This window comes from Stigmatopora nigra, chromosome 20 (genome assembly GCF_051989575.1).
Source record: "Stigmatopora nigra isolate UIUO_SnigA chromosome 20, RoL_Snig_1.1, whole genome shotgun sequence".
Taxonomy (NCBI): Eukaryota; Metazoa; Chordata; class Actinopteri; order Syngnathiformes; family Syngnathidae; genus Stigmatopora; species Stigmatopora nigra.
Genome location: NC_135527.1, coordinates 6,705,829 through 6,718,902, shown reverse-complemented (window position 1 = coordinate 6,718,902; position 13,074 = coordinate 6,705,829). Strand labels below are relative to the sequence as shown.

The following is a 13,074-nucleotide window of genomic DNA, read 5'->3' as shown; positions in this document are numbered from 1 at the left end:
TACTTTTCATTTTAATTAATATAGGTTACACTACTAGCAAGGATACCCTGGAATAAATCAGTCCTATTAACAGTTAAAGAGGATATCTAAGTCTAAATCAACAATGGTGCCAAGTGGTTAACCCAAACTGGACCCCGCATGGGTGGTGGGGGATCTTTCAGCAGCAGGTAATTACAGCCAGGATAACACTCTTGCTTACACTGGAGATTACAGCGGCTGTCTGAGCAAGTCATGCAGAAGCCCAAACCATTCGTTGCCAACCTTTCCCGGTCGAAACGAATGGGGATTCTAACAGGCCAACGACTTCAAGTCAACAGCCTCTAGAGATCAGTTTGCTAACCCAACACAGTGTATGAAAAAACACTTAGCAGTAACAATTGGAGTTCACCGAACCGTGTAGTGCCAAGACTTAGCCAAGGACATCCAAGAAACCTTAGATGGGATTTTTTGGTTCCTCTACACCAACCTTTTTGACGAAGAGAGTCATAAACAATTCATATTTTCCAATGTTATTCCTTGTGAGCCATACTATGAATTTAAAAGTCAAAATACATACTACATGTAAATGAGTGGCTTTTCATTTTCAGTTCTTTTAATCCATTTATTAGGAAAAAATCTAAATATGATGTGGATTAAATTTCCTGATTTTTCCCCTTTTAAATCAATAATTGTAATTTTTTAATCCATTTTTTCTGTGTTTTTTTAGTTAAAAAATTATTTTGTAAAATCTAAAAATATATTTTAAAAAAATTAAAATAAACCTTGTTTTAGATCTATAAAAAATTGAATATTCAGGGCTTTAAATCCAGTTCTTTTTAATCCATTTATAAAAATGCTCTGTAAATTATCGCACATGGTATTTATGAGATACTCTGTGAATCAAAACTACATTATTACGGTCAATATCATAAAAAGTAGGCAATTTATTATGTCATGGTTGTTTTCTTACTGCAAAACAAAATAACCAACAAATAGTACTTCTTAATTAACCAAAATCTACTAGAATAGCAACGCTGTTAAACGTGTGCGCATATAAGCCGCACCCTTGATCCAGTCATCATTTATTTTTTGTTACAAATACACCTTATAATTGCGCGAAATAGATTTTTTTTAATTAACACATCTCTGGCAACGGTTGGTGGTTTAGGACCACTTCCAACAGGTTGTCAATCAAACACGTTCATGTCCTTTTCTGGCAACGCCGAGCCGAGTCAAGCCTAAAAGCCGCCGTTTATTTTCTGTACTTTCACACTTGCAAATATGAGAAGGATTTCTTCTGAAAGCAAACAGAGGTGTTATGGAATTAAAGGGGCACAAGGCTAATAAAAAGGATCCTTTGGCGCCATAGTGAGGGTCAAGCAGTTTTGTGGTCTGTTGTCTCGTTAAATGCTAATTTTCTGGCGTACCGCATTATAAGGCGCACTCCCAATGAATGACATTTTTTCCATATATAAGGCGCACTGTCTATTTTGGAGAAAATGTAAGACTTTTAAGTGCGCCTTATAGTGGTGAAAATATGGTAATTGCTATTGACTTCCAGGTATGAAGCACTCACTACTTTACAGTCACCTCTAGAGCCAGCCATTGTTGATGTTTTGGATATTTTTTTGTATAAAATCTTGCAGTGGGGGAGGAGCTATATGATAGAAGATGTTGTAAACTAAGATGGCATCTGCATATTTAACAGTATTGTTTCAGTTCAGGCGTTTGTGTTTTTTTAATATCCAACAGTGCTGGTTTTTCGTTTTTGGTTTTCATTTTTTCCATATATAAGGCGCACTGGATTATAAGACGCACTGTCTGTTTTGGAGCAAATTTAAGACTTTTAAGTGCACCTTATAGTCGTGAAAATACGGCAATTGGAACATTTAAAGTCCAATCTGAGTTATTTTCATCCCAAACTGGCACTCAAATCTTTACGGCTCTTTGTTTTCCACCATTTCAGATACGGGAAATGTACTTTAGTTTACGACCCATGGCTTGTTTCCCCCGTCCTTTGGCTTACTTTCTCTACATCAATGGCGACCAACATGCCAGATGTTATGAAAGACTCTTGGTGTAACTGTCACATGATAGACCTGACACTGATTGGCAGCCACATGTGTTTTTTGGACGTTCCCAAGGCAAACTCGGGCACGAAAGAAGACATTCGGCATTCGGTCCAATGTCAGTCCTTGTGTGAAATACTACCTTTGCCTCCAAGTCAATTTTCTGAACTTGCACGCTTGACTACAGCCCATATATTGATTGCCCCCTCTGCCAGACTCATGGACCCCCCCTTCCCCTTCCTCACATTGCACATACAAATATACACTCCTCCCTCCCTGCCTCCATCCCTCCCTCTCTTCCATACCCTCCCCTGAATTCGAGTTTCTACCCAAGGAACACTGACACAGAAGGCTACAAGCAGACCGGACGCCTAGCTTGACCTAAAAGAGGCGCGTAAACGTCTTCTGCAGGTTTCATCAAGTCATGGCGGGTTCAACAGCTTGTAAACTACTTCTCCTGACGACTACTCTCTTCCTGGTACTGTCATATCCTTTTTTCCCGGTTTTCTTCTACTATTTGCGTCCTTAAATGTCACATGGTGTTGTTTATTTACCCTCTACTACTCGGTCAAACCCAGGGGGGGTCCTTCTTGCTGAAAAAACTCCCTTAAAGCCACCATTTTGGTTCGGATGTAGTGATAGAACAGATGTCATAAAGATCCAGTGTGTACTATGAACCATCTAGGACAGGTGACTTGTATTGAATCTGTCCATCAGTGAGCTCCGGCACCCTTGCTCATTTCCTACTTCATGGGAAAGGAGGCCAGCGGTCTGCTCTGTTTTACTCATCGGGTAAGAGTCGGTTCGAAAAGTGCTCCGGCGGATCCAATGGCAGCCAAAAGGACATGCGAGATGCTTGGTTATTGGTTCCAATTCCCGGTAGGAGTCTGTATTATTATCCTGCTTTTGTGGAGAACAATAGGGGAGTGCTTCCATCTCCATCCCTCTTGTCTTCGCCTCTCTCTCCCTCTCTCTCTCTCTTACCAGCCTTCCAAGTTCTCCTGGCTGGCCCATTGACCGCAAAAATCTCTGATTGGATTTCAAACGGAAGCAAATGATGAGGCTGCCCAGCAAAGTCTTGTTTATTTCCAGTGGATCTAAACATTGGAAGACTACTTGGCCGAAGTGCAAAGTGAAAAGTAGCGCCGTCTCTCTGGCTAGCGTCGGATTTGTCTTTCTTTGACAACAGCCCACAAACACGTGTTTTTGAAGGGCTGAAGGACTGGAGGACTGAAGGAGTGGAGGACTGGAGGACTGAAGGAGTGGAGGGCTGAAGGACTGGAGGACTGAAGGAGTGGAGGACTGGAGGACTGAAGGAGTGGAGGGCTGAAGAACTGATGGACTGAAGACCTGGAGGACTGAAGGAGTGGAGGACTGAAGAACTGAAGACCTGAAGAATTGAAGACCTGAAGAACTGATGACCAGAAGACCTGAAGAAAAAAATGAAGACCTGAAGAACTGAAGACCCGAAGAACTGAAGACCCGAAGAACTGAAGACCCGAAGAACTGAAGACCCGAAGAACAGAAGACCCGAAGAAATGAAGACCCGAAGAACTCAAGACCCGAACAACTGAAGACCCGAACAACTGAAGACCCGAACAACTGAAGACCCGAACAACTGAAGAACCGAAGAACAGAAGAACCGAAAAACTCAAAAAATGAAGAAAAAACTAGTTAAAATGATGCAATTCCAAGCAAACCTCTCCAGAGTCTTTGATTGCGTCCTATCAAAATCCCACAATGAGAATTCCTACAAAAATGCTTTGATATCTCACCAAGTTCACAACGTCCACCATTTTATTTACGTTCTTCTGCAAAATGATCATAGTATTTTCTCTTTCCTGGCTTTGCATCAGTTTCCTTTTTCACAGGCTTAAATCCTCCAGTGACTGGCAGATCATTTTATTGAATGTGTTTGCACCCCGCGTCTTTTCCGCCACATTCCGACTCCCGCCAGAGAAACGAATGAGCCGTCCCTGGTCTTAGTTCCATTTCACCGAGTATTTGCCGTTTATTGAGAACGGCAGGTTTTTTGAAGCATGGCAGCTAAGCCATCCTTTCTTCTCACCATCTACCGTCATCCAATGACATCGTCAAGCCAAAAGAAAGAAACATAACCCGCCGCCCACCTTTTTGAGATGCAGATTGTCGCAAAAATTCACTTTCCGGCCATGTTGACATTGGATGAGGTGGTAATATTCCTAAAAACCAGCTGCCAAATACAGCACGAATCAGCACGTTGGCGACACGGTATAACGTTTGACCTCTCTCTTGATGTACAGAGTTCGAGGACGGCCCGTTCGGAGGAGGACCGAGACGCCCTGTGGGACGCCTGGGGTTCGTGGAGTGAATGTTCTCGCACCTGTGGAGGCGGGGCTTCGTATTCTTTGAGACGTTGTTTGAGTTCCAGGTGAGTTCAATGCAAACGGTGCTATATTTAGCTTTCAGGATATTGTAGATTCAAAGAAAGATTAATTTGTATTTTTGAAACGATTCAGAGAGTATTTTTTAATATAATTTAGACTTTACAATGACATAAGCTCCCCCTCTCAGTAGTTCCACCAAATAAACCCAAACAATAGACCAAATGGTGCGAGTAAACCGCCCACATGCTAGAATGGGGGTTTTCCTAAATCCTGTTATGCTATAAGTCATCCGCTTTTTTCAAAATTACCAGACATTCTTAAGTATGTGTCAAAGTGGCGGCCTGGGGGCCAAATCTGGTCCGCTGTATCATTTAGTGTGGCCCGGGAAAGTTGACTTTATATTTTAGGATCAAATTAAAATGAAGAGTATAGATGTATATTACATTTCCTGATTTTTTCCCCTTTTTAAACCAATAATTGTCATTTTTTAATCAATTTTTAGTTCAAAAATCATTTTGTAAAATCTAAAAATATATATAAAAAAGCTAAAATAAACATTGATTTAAATCTATAAAAAACTGAATATTCATGGCTTTTAATCCAGTTCTTTTAATCCATTTATTTAAAAAAAATCCCAATATTCTATCTAAAATGAGTATAGATATATATATTAAATTTCCTGATTTTCCCCCTTTAAAATCAATGATTGTCATTTTCTTAAACCATTTTTTCTGTGTTTTTAGTTCAAAAATAATTTTGTAAAATCTAAAAATACATTTAAAAAAAAGCTCAAATAAACATTGTTTTAGATCTATAAAAAACTGAATATTCAGGGCTTTTAATCCAGTTCTTTTAACCCATTTATTAAAAAAAATCTAAATATTATATATAAAATGGTTCAATTATATCTAAATGGAAAATTCAAAGATTTCTGCTCAAAAATCCATCAAAACCTGCACAAATGTTCATTTTTATCCTGGGTGAACATACCTTGAAAGTCAGCAGATTTCCCAAAATGATAAATCGGCTTTAACTACAGTGGCAGAGTGTTACACTTGGTGCATGGTCACATTGTACGAGCGCTATTATGTCTTTGCGAGTTAGCCACAAGGCCTAACCCCGCCCCCTTCGCATTTGCGGCTCCCCACAAGCCAAAAGTGTTGAGCAAATGTCGAGTTAACCGCTGCCTTTGGGTGCACATGACTAGTGTGTATTGTGGTTTGCCTCATCATTCAACACAAGCCAAAGCCAGTTCACACAAGTGCTCCTTATACCCCCCCCCCCCCTTCCTCCTTCTCCAGGACCTGCGAAGGCCAGAATATCAAATATCGCACATGCAGTAATGTGGTAAGTTCAGCATCTTCAACCATGGGATTTTTTGTTTTAAAAGATGGACTTGCAATATGGTGAACCCTGCATGAATAATTGACTCTTAAAACGAATTCCTGCTAAAATCAGAATTGCCAATAGGATGCATCGACCAACCGGTGCATTTGGTTTGTTTTTAAAGTGTTTTATTGGCTCAAAATAATACAAGTCAATGAAGGTAAGTGTTGTGATCGGTTATTCCATAATTGGAAGCCATGTTGGCTTGAAAATTCCAGATGATGTACCATATTTTCACGACTATAAGGCGCACTTAAAAGTCTTACATTTTCTCCAAAATAGACATTGCGCCTTATAATACAGTGCGCCTTATATATGGAAAAAACTGAAAACGAAAAACCACCACTGTCGGATATTAAAAAGAACACAAACGCCTGAACTGAAACAATACTTTTAAATATGCAGATGCCATCTTAGTTTACAAAATCTCCCATCATATAGCTCCTCCCCCACTGCAAGATTTTATACAAAAAAATCCAAAACATCAACAATGGCTGGCTCTAGAGGTGACTGTGTAGTAACTGTGTACTTCATACCTGGAAGTCAATAGCAATTACCGTATTCTCACCACTATAAGGCGCACTTAAAAGTCTTAAATTTTCTCCAAAATAGACAGTGCGCCTTATAATACAGTGCGCCTTATATATGGAAAAAATGTCATTCATTGCGGGTGCGCCTAATAATGCGGTGCGCCTTATAGTCGTAAAAATACAATAGTCCGTGGTGTAAACTGAGGATATGCGGGTGTTCACTGTACTGCAAAACTTGGTGAAAATCAGCTGGTTATTTCAAATTAACGTACAAAATCTGATTGGTAGGACTGCCCTTTGGATGCCGGAGACTTCCGGGCTCAGCAGTGTTCGGCTCACGCAGACGTCCGCTACCAGGACCAGTTCCACGAATGGCTGCCCGTGTACAACGACCCGGATAACCCGTGCGCCCTGAAATGCAAAGCCAAGGGTTCGGGGCTATTGATGGAGTTGGCGCCAAAGGTTTTAGATGGAACACGTTGCTATACGGAGTCCCTCGACATGTGCATCAGCGGGACGTGCCAGGTGAGCCTTTTCGTAGGAGTCTTTTAAGATGGTGGCAAGTTCACCCCAAGTAATGCCACTTGATTACTGTGTTCCAGATCGTGGGTTGTGATCACGAGTTGGGAAGTGCTGCTAAAGAGGACAACTGCGGCGTCTGCAACGGGGATGGGTCCTCGTGCCGGCTGGTGCGAGGACACTACAAATCTCAGCGAGCCTCGGGGGAACGTAGGTTCGACGGCGTGGGTGCTTGGACGTTTGGTCGCCGGTCAGATGGTGACAGAGAGTTAACTGTTAAAGCCAGCTCTCAAAATTATATTCATGAGAGAGAGAGTTTAATATCTAAGAGAGAGAGAGAGAGTTTGATATCTAAGAGAGAGAGAGAGAGAGTTTAATATCTAAGTACTGTTTAAGATCTAACTACTGTTTAAGATCTAAGTACTGTTTAATATCTAAGTACTGTTTAATATCTAAGTACTGTTTAATATCTAAGTACTGTTTAATATCTAAGTACTGTTTAATATCTAAGTACTGTTTAATATCTAAGTACTGTTTAATATCTAAGTACTGTTTAATATCTAAGTACTGTTTTATATCTAATTACCGTTTATTATCTAAGTACTGTTTAATATCTAAGTACAGCTCTCAGAATTATATTCATGAGAGAGAGTTTAATATCTAAATATCTACTGTTTTCAACAATACTTAGATATTAAACAGTACTTAGATATTAAACAATACTTAGAAATTAAACAATACTTAGATATTAAACAATGCTTAGAAATTAAACAATACTTAGATATTAAACAGTACTTAGATATTAAACAGTACTTAGATATTAAACAATAATTAGATATTAAACAATACTTAGACATTAAACAGTACTTAGATATTAAACAGTACTTAGATATTAAACTGTCTCTCATGAATATAATTTTGAGAGCTGGCTTCAACAGTAAACTCTCTGTCACCATTTGACCGGCGACCAAAAGACCGTCAACCAAAAGACCGTGTGATGTGGTGTGGTCATTTTTTTGCAAAATATTTGATTCTCATAAGCTGCATTTCATCTGTTTCCATATCAAGCTGAAGACACCGCTGTGGTCATCCCCTTCGGTAGCCGTCACATCCGTCTTGTTTTGAAAGGTCCGGATCACTTGTGTAAGTCCTGGTAGGTCCAGGTTGTTCTTTCGTCCAAATCAGACAAGTCCTGTATCACATTAGCACTGAAAATGTTGCTTCTCACCGTAACCCTTAACCACATCATCATCATCATCATCATCCATTGCTATTTGGACTCGACGAATGTCTCCATCAAGAAATGTCATCATGAGACAAATTGAATCAGTTGCTAATCATACGTTTAACCTACTGTGTGTTTCCATTCCGCTTTGGCTTTCCCATGCCTTTTTTCTCAATGAAAACCTTTTTTTGGCATGTAAATTGCAAACATCTGTGCGCAGATGTTGACTGTTGTCGGTAAGCGCGGATTCTTACGTCCGCCAATGTTGTTCTTGCCCTTAATGTCCTTGTTAGAAAACCGCATGGCCGTGTCAGAGTTGAAATCGGGTCAAATAACGGAAGACGGGGGAGTTAAATGTGTGGGAAGTGGTCCGCTAGGGGGTCCCGTGAAGTTGTCCGGCCTAACAGGACCTTTGTAGGTGTTTTAGAGTGTACATACATTAATAAAACTGGACCTAAATCCAAAATAGTAGACTTAGATGGTGTTCATCCTCTACATTGAAATTGAAATGTATTTTTTGTTTCCTAGATGTGAAGAGCAAGACTCTGCAAGGGGAAAAAGGCCAATGCCTTTTTGATAAAACAGGGAAGTACCAACTGGAAAACACAACTATGGACTACCAGAAACTGCCCGATAAGGAAGTTCTGAGAATTCCCGGACCACTCGAGGCCGATTTCACCATCCACGTAAGTACTTTCGCTTGTTTTAAATCTGGAAATATTGTCAGAAAAATACATTGATTGCCAGAAATAGCTCAGCTTCCACAAACTTTTTGCGTGACTGGACGTTTGCCGGTCAAATGTACTTAGCTATTAAACAGTACTTGGATATTAAACATTATTTAGATATTAAACAGTACTTAGATATAAAACAGTACTTAGGAATCAAACAGTACTTGGATATTAAACAGTACTTGGATATTAAACTGTACGTAGATATTAAACTGGACTTAGATATTAAACAGTACTTAGATATTAAACAGTACTTAGATATTAACCATTACTTAAATAATAAACAGTACTTAGATATTAAACAGTACTTGGACATTAATCAGTACTTAGATATTAAACAGTACTAAGATATTAAACAAGACTTAGATTTTAAACAGTCCTTAGATATTAAACAGTACTTAGATATTAAAAAGTACTTAGATATTTAACTTCTCACTTAGATATTAAACAGTAATTAGATATTAAACAGTACTTAGATATTAAACAGTACTTGGATATTAAACAGTACTTAGATTTTAAACAGTCATTAGATATTAAACAGTACTTAGATATTAAAAAGTACTTAGATATTTAACTTCTCACTTAAATATTAAACAGTACTTAGATATTTAACTTCTCACTTAGATATTAAACAGTACTTAGATATTAAACTCTCTCTCATGAATATAATTTTGAGAGCTGGTTTCAACAGTAAACTCTGTGACCATTTGACCAGCGACCAAAAGACTGGCGACCAAACGTCTGAGCATCACTCTTTGCACAGGTGGAGTTTACAGGTGGGGCAGACAGTGTCGTCCAGTACATATTCTACCAGCCGATTATCCATAGATGGAGGGAAACCGATTTCTTCCCTTGTTCTGTCACCTGTGGCGGTGGTGAGCAAGCTAACAAATTTGCAACAGGTTATTTTGGAAGGTGTTTTGGTAAATAAATATGGTGTCCTTGACATAGGTTACCAATTGACATCGGCGGAATGCTTCGATCTTCGAAGTAACCTCGTGGTGGTGGACCAGTACTGTCATTATTACCCGGAGAACATCAAACCCAAACCTAAAATCCAGGAGTGCAACATGGATCCGTGCTTAGCTAGGTAAGAACATCAGATTTTTGTTTATTAAACACAGGATTAAATGATCTTATTTTGTCTTGAAGTGACGGCTACAAGGAAATAATGCCGTATGACCTCTACCACCCACTACCACGGTAAAGCCTACTTATTTTCTGTACTTTTAAGCACAGTAGATAGAAATAATTTGTCTTTTCAGGTGGGAAAGCAGTCCTTGGACCGCCTGCTCCGTTTCCTGTGGCGGAGGAATCCAGAGTCGCTCGGTTTCGTGCGTGGAGGAAGACATGCAAGGGACCGTGATGGCCACAGAGGAGTGGAAGTGCCTGTACTCTGCCAAGGCAGCCATCTTGCAGCCCTGCAATACCTTTGAATGTCCCAACTGGGTGGCTCAGGAATGGTCACCGGTAAGTTCTGCAAAAGTGTTCATTAGTTTTTAGGTGCTTGGATGTTTGGTCGCTAGTCTTTTGGTTGCCAGTCAAATGGTGACAGAGAGTTTACTGTTGAAGACAGCTCTCAAAATTATATTCATGAGAGAGAGTTTAATAACTAAGAGAGAGAGTTTGATATCTAAGAGAGAGAGTTTAATATCTAAGAGAGAGTGTTTAATATCTAAGAGAGAGAGAGAGAGTTTAATACCTGAGAGAGAGAGAGTTTAATATCTGAGAGAGAGAGTTTAATTACTGAGAGAGAGATTAATATCTAAGAGAGAGGGTTTGATACCTAAGAGAGTTTAATATCTAAGAGAGAGAGAGTTTAATATCTAAGAGAAACAGTTTAATATCTAAGAGAGAGAGTTTAATGTCTAAGTACTGTTTAATATCTAAGTATTTTTTTAATATCTAAGTATTTTTTTAATATCTACCTACTGTTTAATATCTATGTACTGTTTAATATTTAAGTACTGTTTAATATTTAAGTACTGTTTAATATCTAAGTACTGTTTAATATCTAAGTACTGTTTAATATCTAAGTACTGTTTAATATCTAAGTACTGTTTAATATCTAAGTACTGTTTAATATCTAAGTACTGTTTAATATCTAAGTACTGTTTAATATCTAAGCACACTTGACCGGCGACCAAACGTCCGTTCACAAGTTTTTACAGCATATTTTGTTCTGTGTCCTGATTAGCTAAGGGCCTGTAGACCACAATTCTGCAAAATACTGATGTATTATTTTGCTAAAGCTGAGAACGTTCTTAATTGTCCTTCTTGGTTTTACCCTTCAGTGCACCGTGACATGTGGTCAAGGTCTTCGCTACAGGGTGGTGCTTTGCATTGACCATAGGGGGCTCCATGCGGGGGGATGCAACCCCGCCATTAAGCCCCATATCAAGGAGGAGTGCCTGGTGACTGTGCCATGCTACAAGCCCATAGGTGGGTTTTCAATCGTGCATAAAACGGGCTTCTATTAAGTTTTTCTTCTTCTGGTGTTTCAGATACGATTCCCGTCGAGGCCAAACCGTTGTGGCACAAGCAGGCCATAGAACTGGAAGAGGAAACTGTGGTGACCGAGGAGCCAAAGTGAGTTACTACTGGATTAATATGTGCACCAATAGGTGGTCCGGTTTAGGAAATGGAATTAAATGCTTTATCGTCAATTAGTTAGCATGGAAGCATAAAACTAACGGGCTACTTACTGACTCAGTGTTAATGCCATTTTAGATATAATATTTAGATTTTTTTTTTAATAAATGGATTAAAAGAACTGGATTAAAAGCCTTGAATATTTTGTTTTTTATAGATCTAAAACAATGTTTATTTTAGATTTTTTTATATATATTTTTAGATTTTACTAAATGATTTTTGAATTAAAAACACAGAAGAAATAGATTTAAAAAATTACAATTATTGATTTAAAAGGGGGGAAAGTCAGGAAATTTAATATACATCATATTTAGATTTATTTTTATATAAATGGATTAAAAGAACTGGATTAAAAGGCCAGAATATTCATTTTTTTATAGATCTAAAACAATGTTTACTTGAGATTTTTTAAAATATATTTTTAGATTTTACAAAATCATTTTTGAACTAAAAACACAAAAAAAATTGATTAAAAATGACTATTATTGCTTTAAAAAAGGGAAAATCAGGAAATTTAATATACATCTATACTCTTCATTTTAATTTGATCCTAAAACAGAAAGTCAGCACTCATAATTGACTTTCCCAGGCCACACAAAATGATTCGGCGGGCCATATCTGGCCCCCGAGCCGCCACTTTGACTCATACACTCATAAAAAGCCGAGATTTTTTGCATGAAACATCTGCGACTTTGCTTGGCCTCTCAAGTGAGAAAGCAGCAATGAAGAACAAAACAAAAAAATTAAATATGTGCGTGTAACATAGCCTTACTCCCAAGCCAATACTAATAGTCTTTCTGCCAACCAGATGGGACAGAATTACAAAGAAGACTAGTCCTGTATTGGATTTACTCAAAAAAAGAAAAGCACTCAATGAAAGCTTTCCACTGACGGAAATGTAATTGATGGGATTAGGAAAGAAGCTTTGGCGGATATTACAAACATCTGCTTATGAAAGGCATCACCATAACTCACAAACATCTTCACATGGATATATTTTATTTGTTGATGCTAAACATGACGCCACAAAACTCGTATGAGATGACTCAAGTAAGGTTTTATCCGTCAAATGGGATTCGTATAACGAACAGCAGCTCATTTTCGGTTCAGACTGTATTTTCTCACACTTTAAAATAGCCTTAAAATGGTTGAATTTGACAATTTCTCGCATATAAGCCACCCCCAGATTCCTAATTTTCATATTCATGGTTTTAAGGGAGTACAAATGTCTTACTTTGAAGGGAATATCTTCAAAACACAGCTGCTTTCATTATTCAGTTCTCATCCGTCCACAAGAACAACAATTTTGTCAAAAACATGCAAAAATATATATATAAGCCGCTCCACGTATAAACCATACTTTTAAAATTGCCCTAAAATGGTTGAATTTGACAATTTCTCCAGTATAAGCCGCCCCCTGATTCCCAATTTTCACCTCCATATTTAAAAAGGAAGTCAGGTGATCAGTACAACAAGGAAGTGTGTCCATAGCGGTCTAGTTTGTTATCTTTAGGTAAGATAACGGCGCCCTGAGCGAGCAATGGCAGACAAAAGTGAGGTTTTTAACAATTTATGCAAGATAACGTTTATTTTTTTTGGTTGAATTTTATTCACAGG

The 13,074-nt window shown here is 38.5% G+C and overlaps 1 protein-coding gene across 1 annotated transcript in view; it reads left to right on the top strand.

Annotated features, from left to right (window-relative positions):
• The window catches only part of adamtsl3 (ADAMTS-like 3), a 38,973-nt gene that overhangs the window by 18,096 nt on the left and 7,803 nt on the right, over window positions 1–13,074 (top strand). The window contains exons 3-14 of the mRNA XM_077742432.1: window positions 4,331–4,458; window positions 5,716–5,761; window positions 6,619–6,855; window positions 6,933–7,059; window positions 7,918–7,992; window positions 8,603–8,760; window positions 9,569–9,680; window positions 9,757–9,895; window positions 9,958–10,008; window positions 10,071–10,275; window positions 11,100–11,247; window positions 11,310–11,394. Coding sequence (XP_077598558.1) covers window positions 4,331–4,458; window positions 5,716–5,761; window positions 6,619–6,855; window positions 6,933–7,059; window positions 7,918–7,992; window positions 8,603–8,760; window positions 9,569–9,680; window positions 9,757–9,895; window positions 9,958–10,008; window positions 10,071–10,275; window positions 11,100–11,247; window positions 11,310–11,394 — 1,511 coding nt within the window. The remainder of the gene's footprint in view (window positions 1–4,330; window positions 4,459–5,715; window positions 5,762–6,618; window positions 6,856–6,932; window positions 7,060–7,917; window positions 7,993–8,602; window positions 8,761–9,568; window positions 9,681–9,756; window positions 9,896–9,957; window positions 10,009–10,070; window positions 10,276–11,099; window positions 11,248–11,309; window positions 11,395–13,074) is intronic.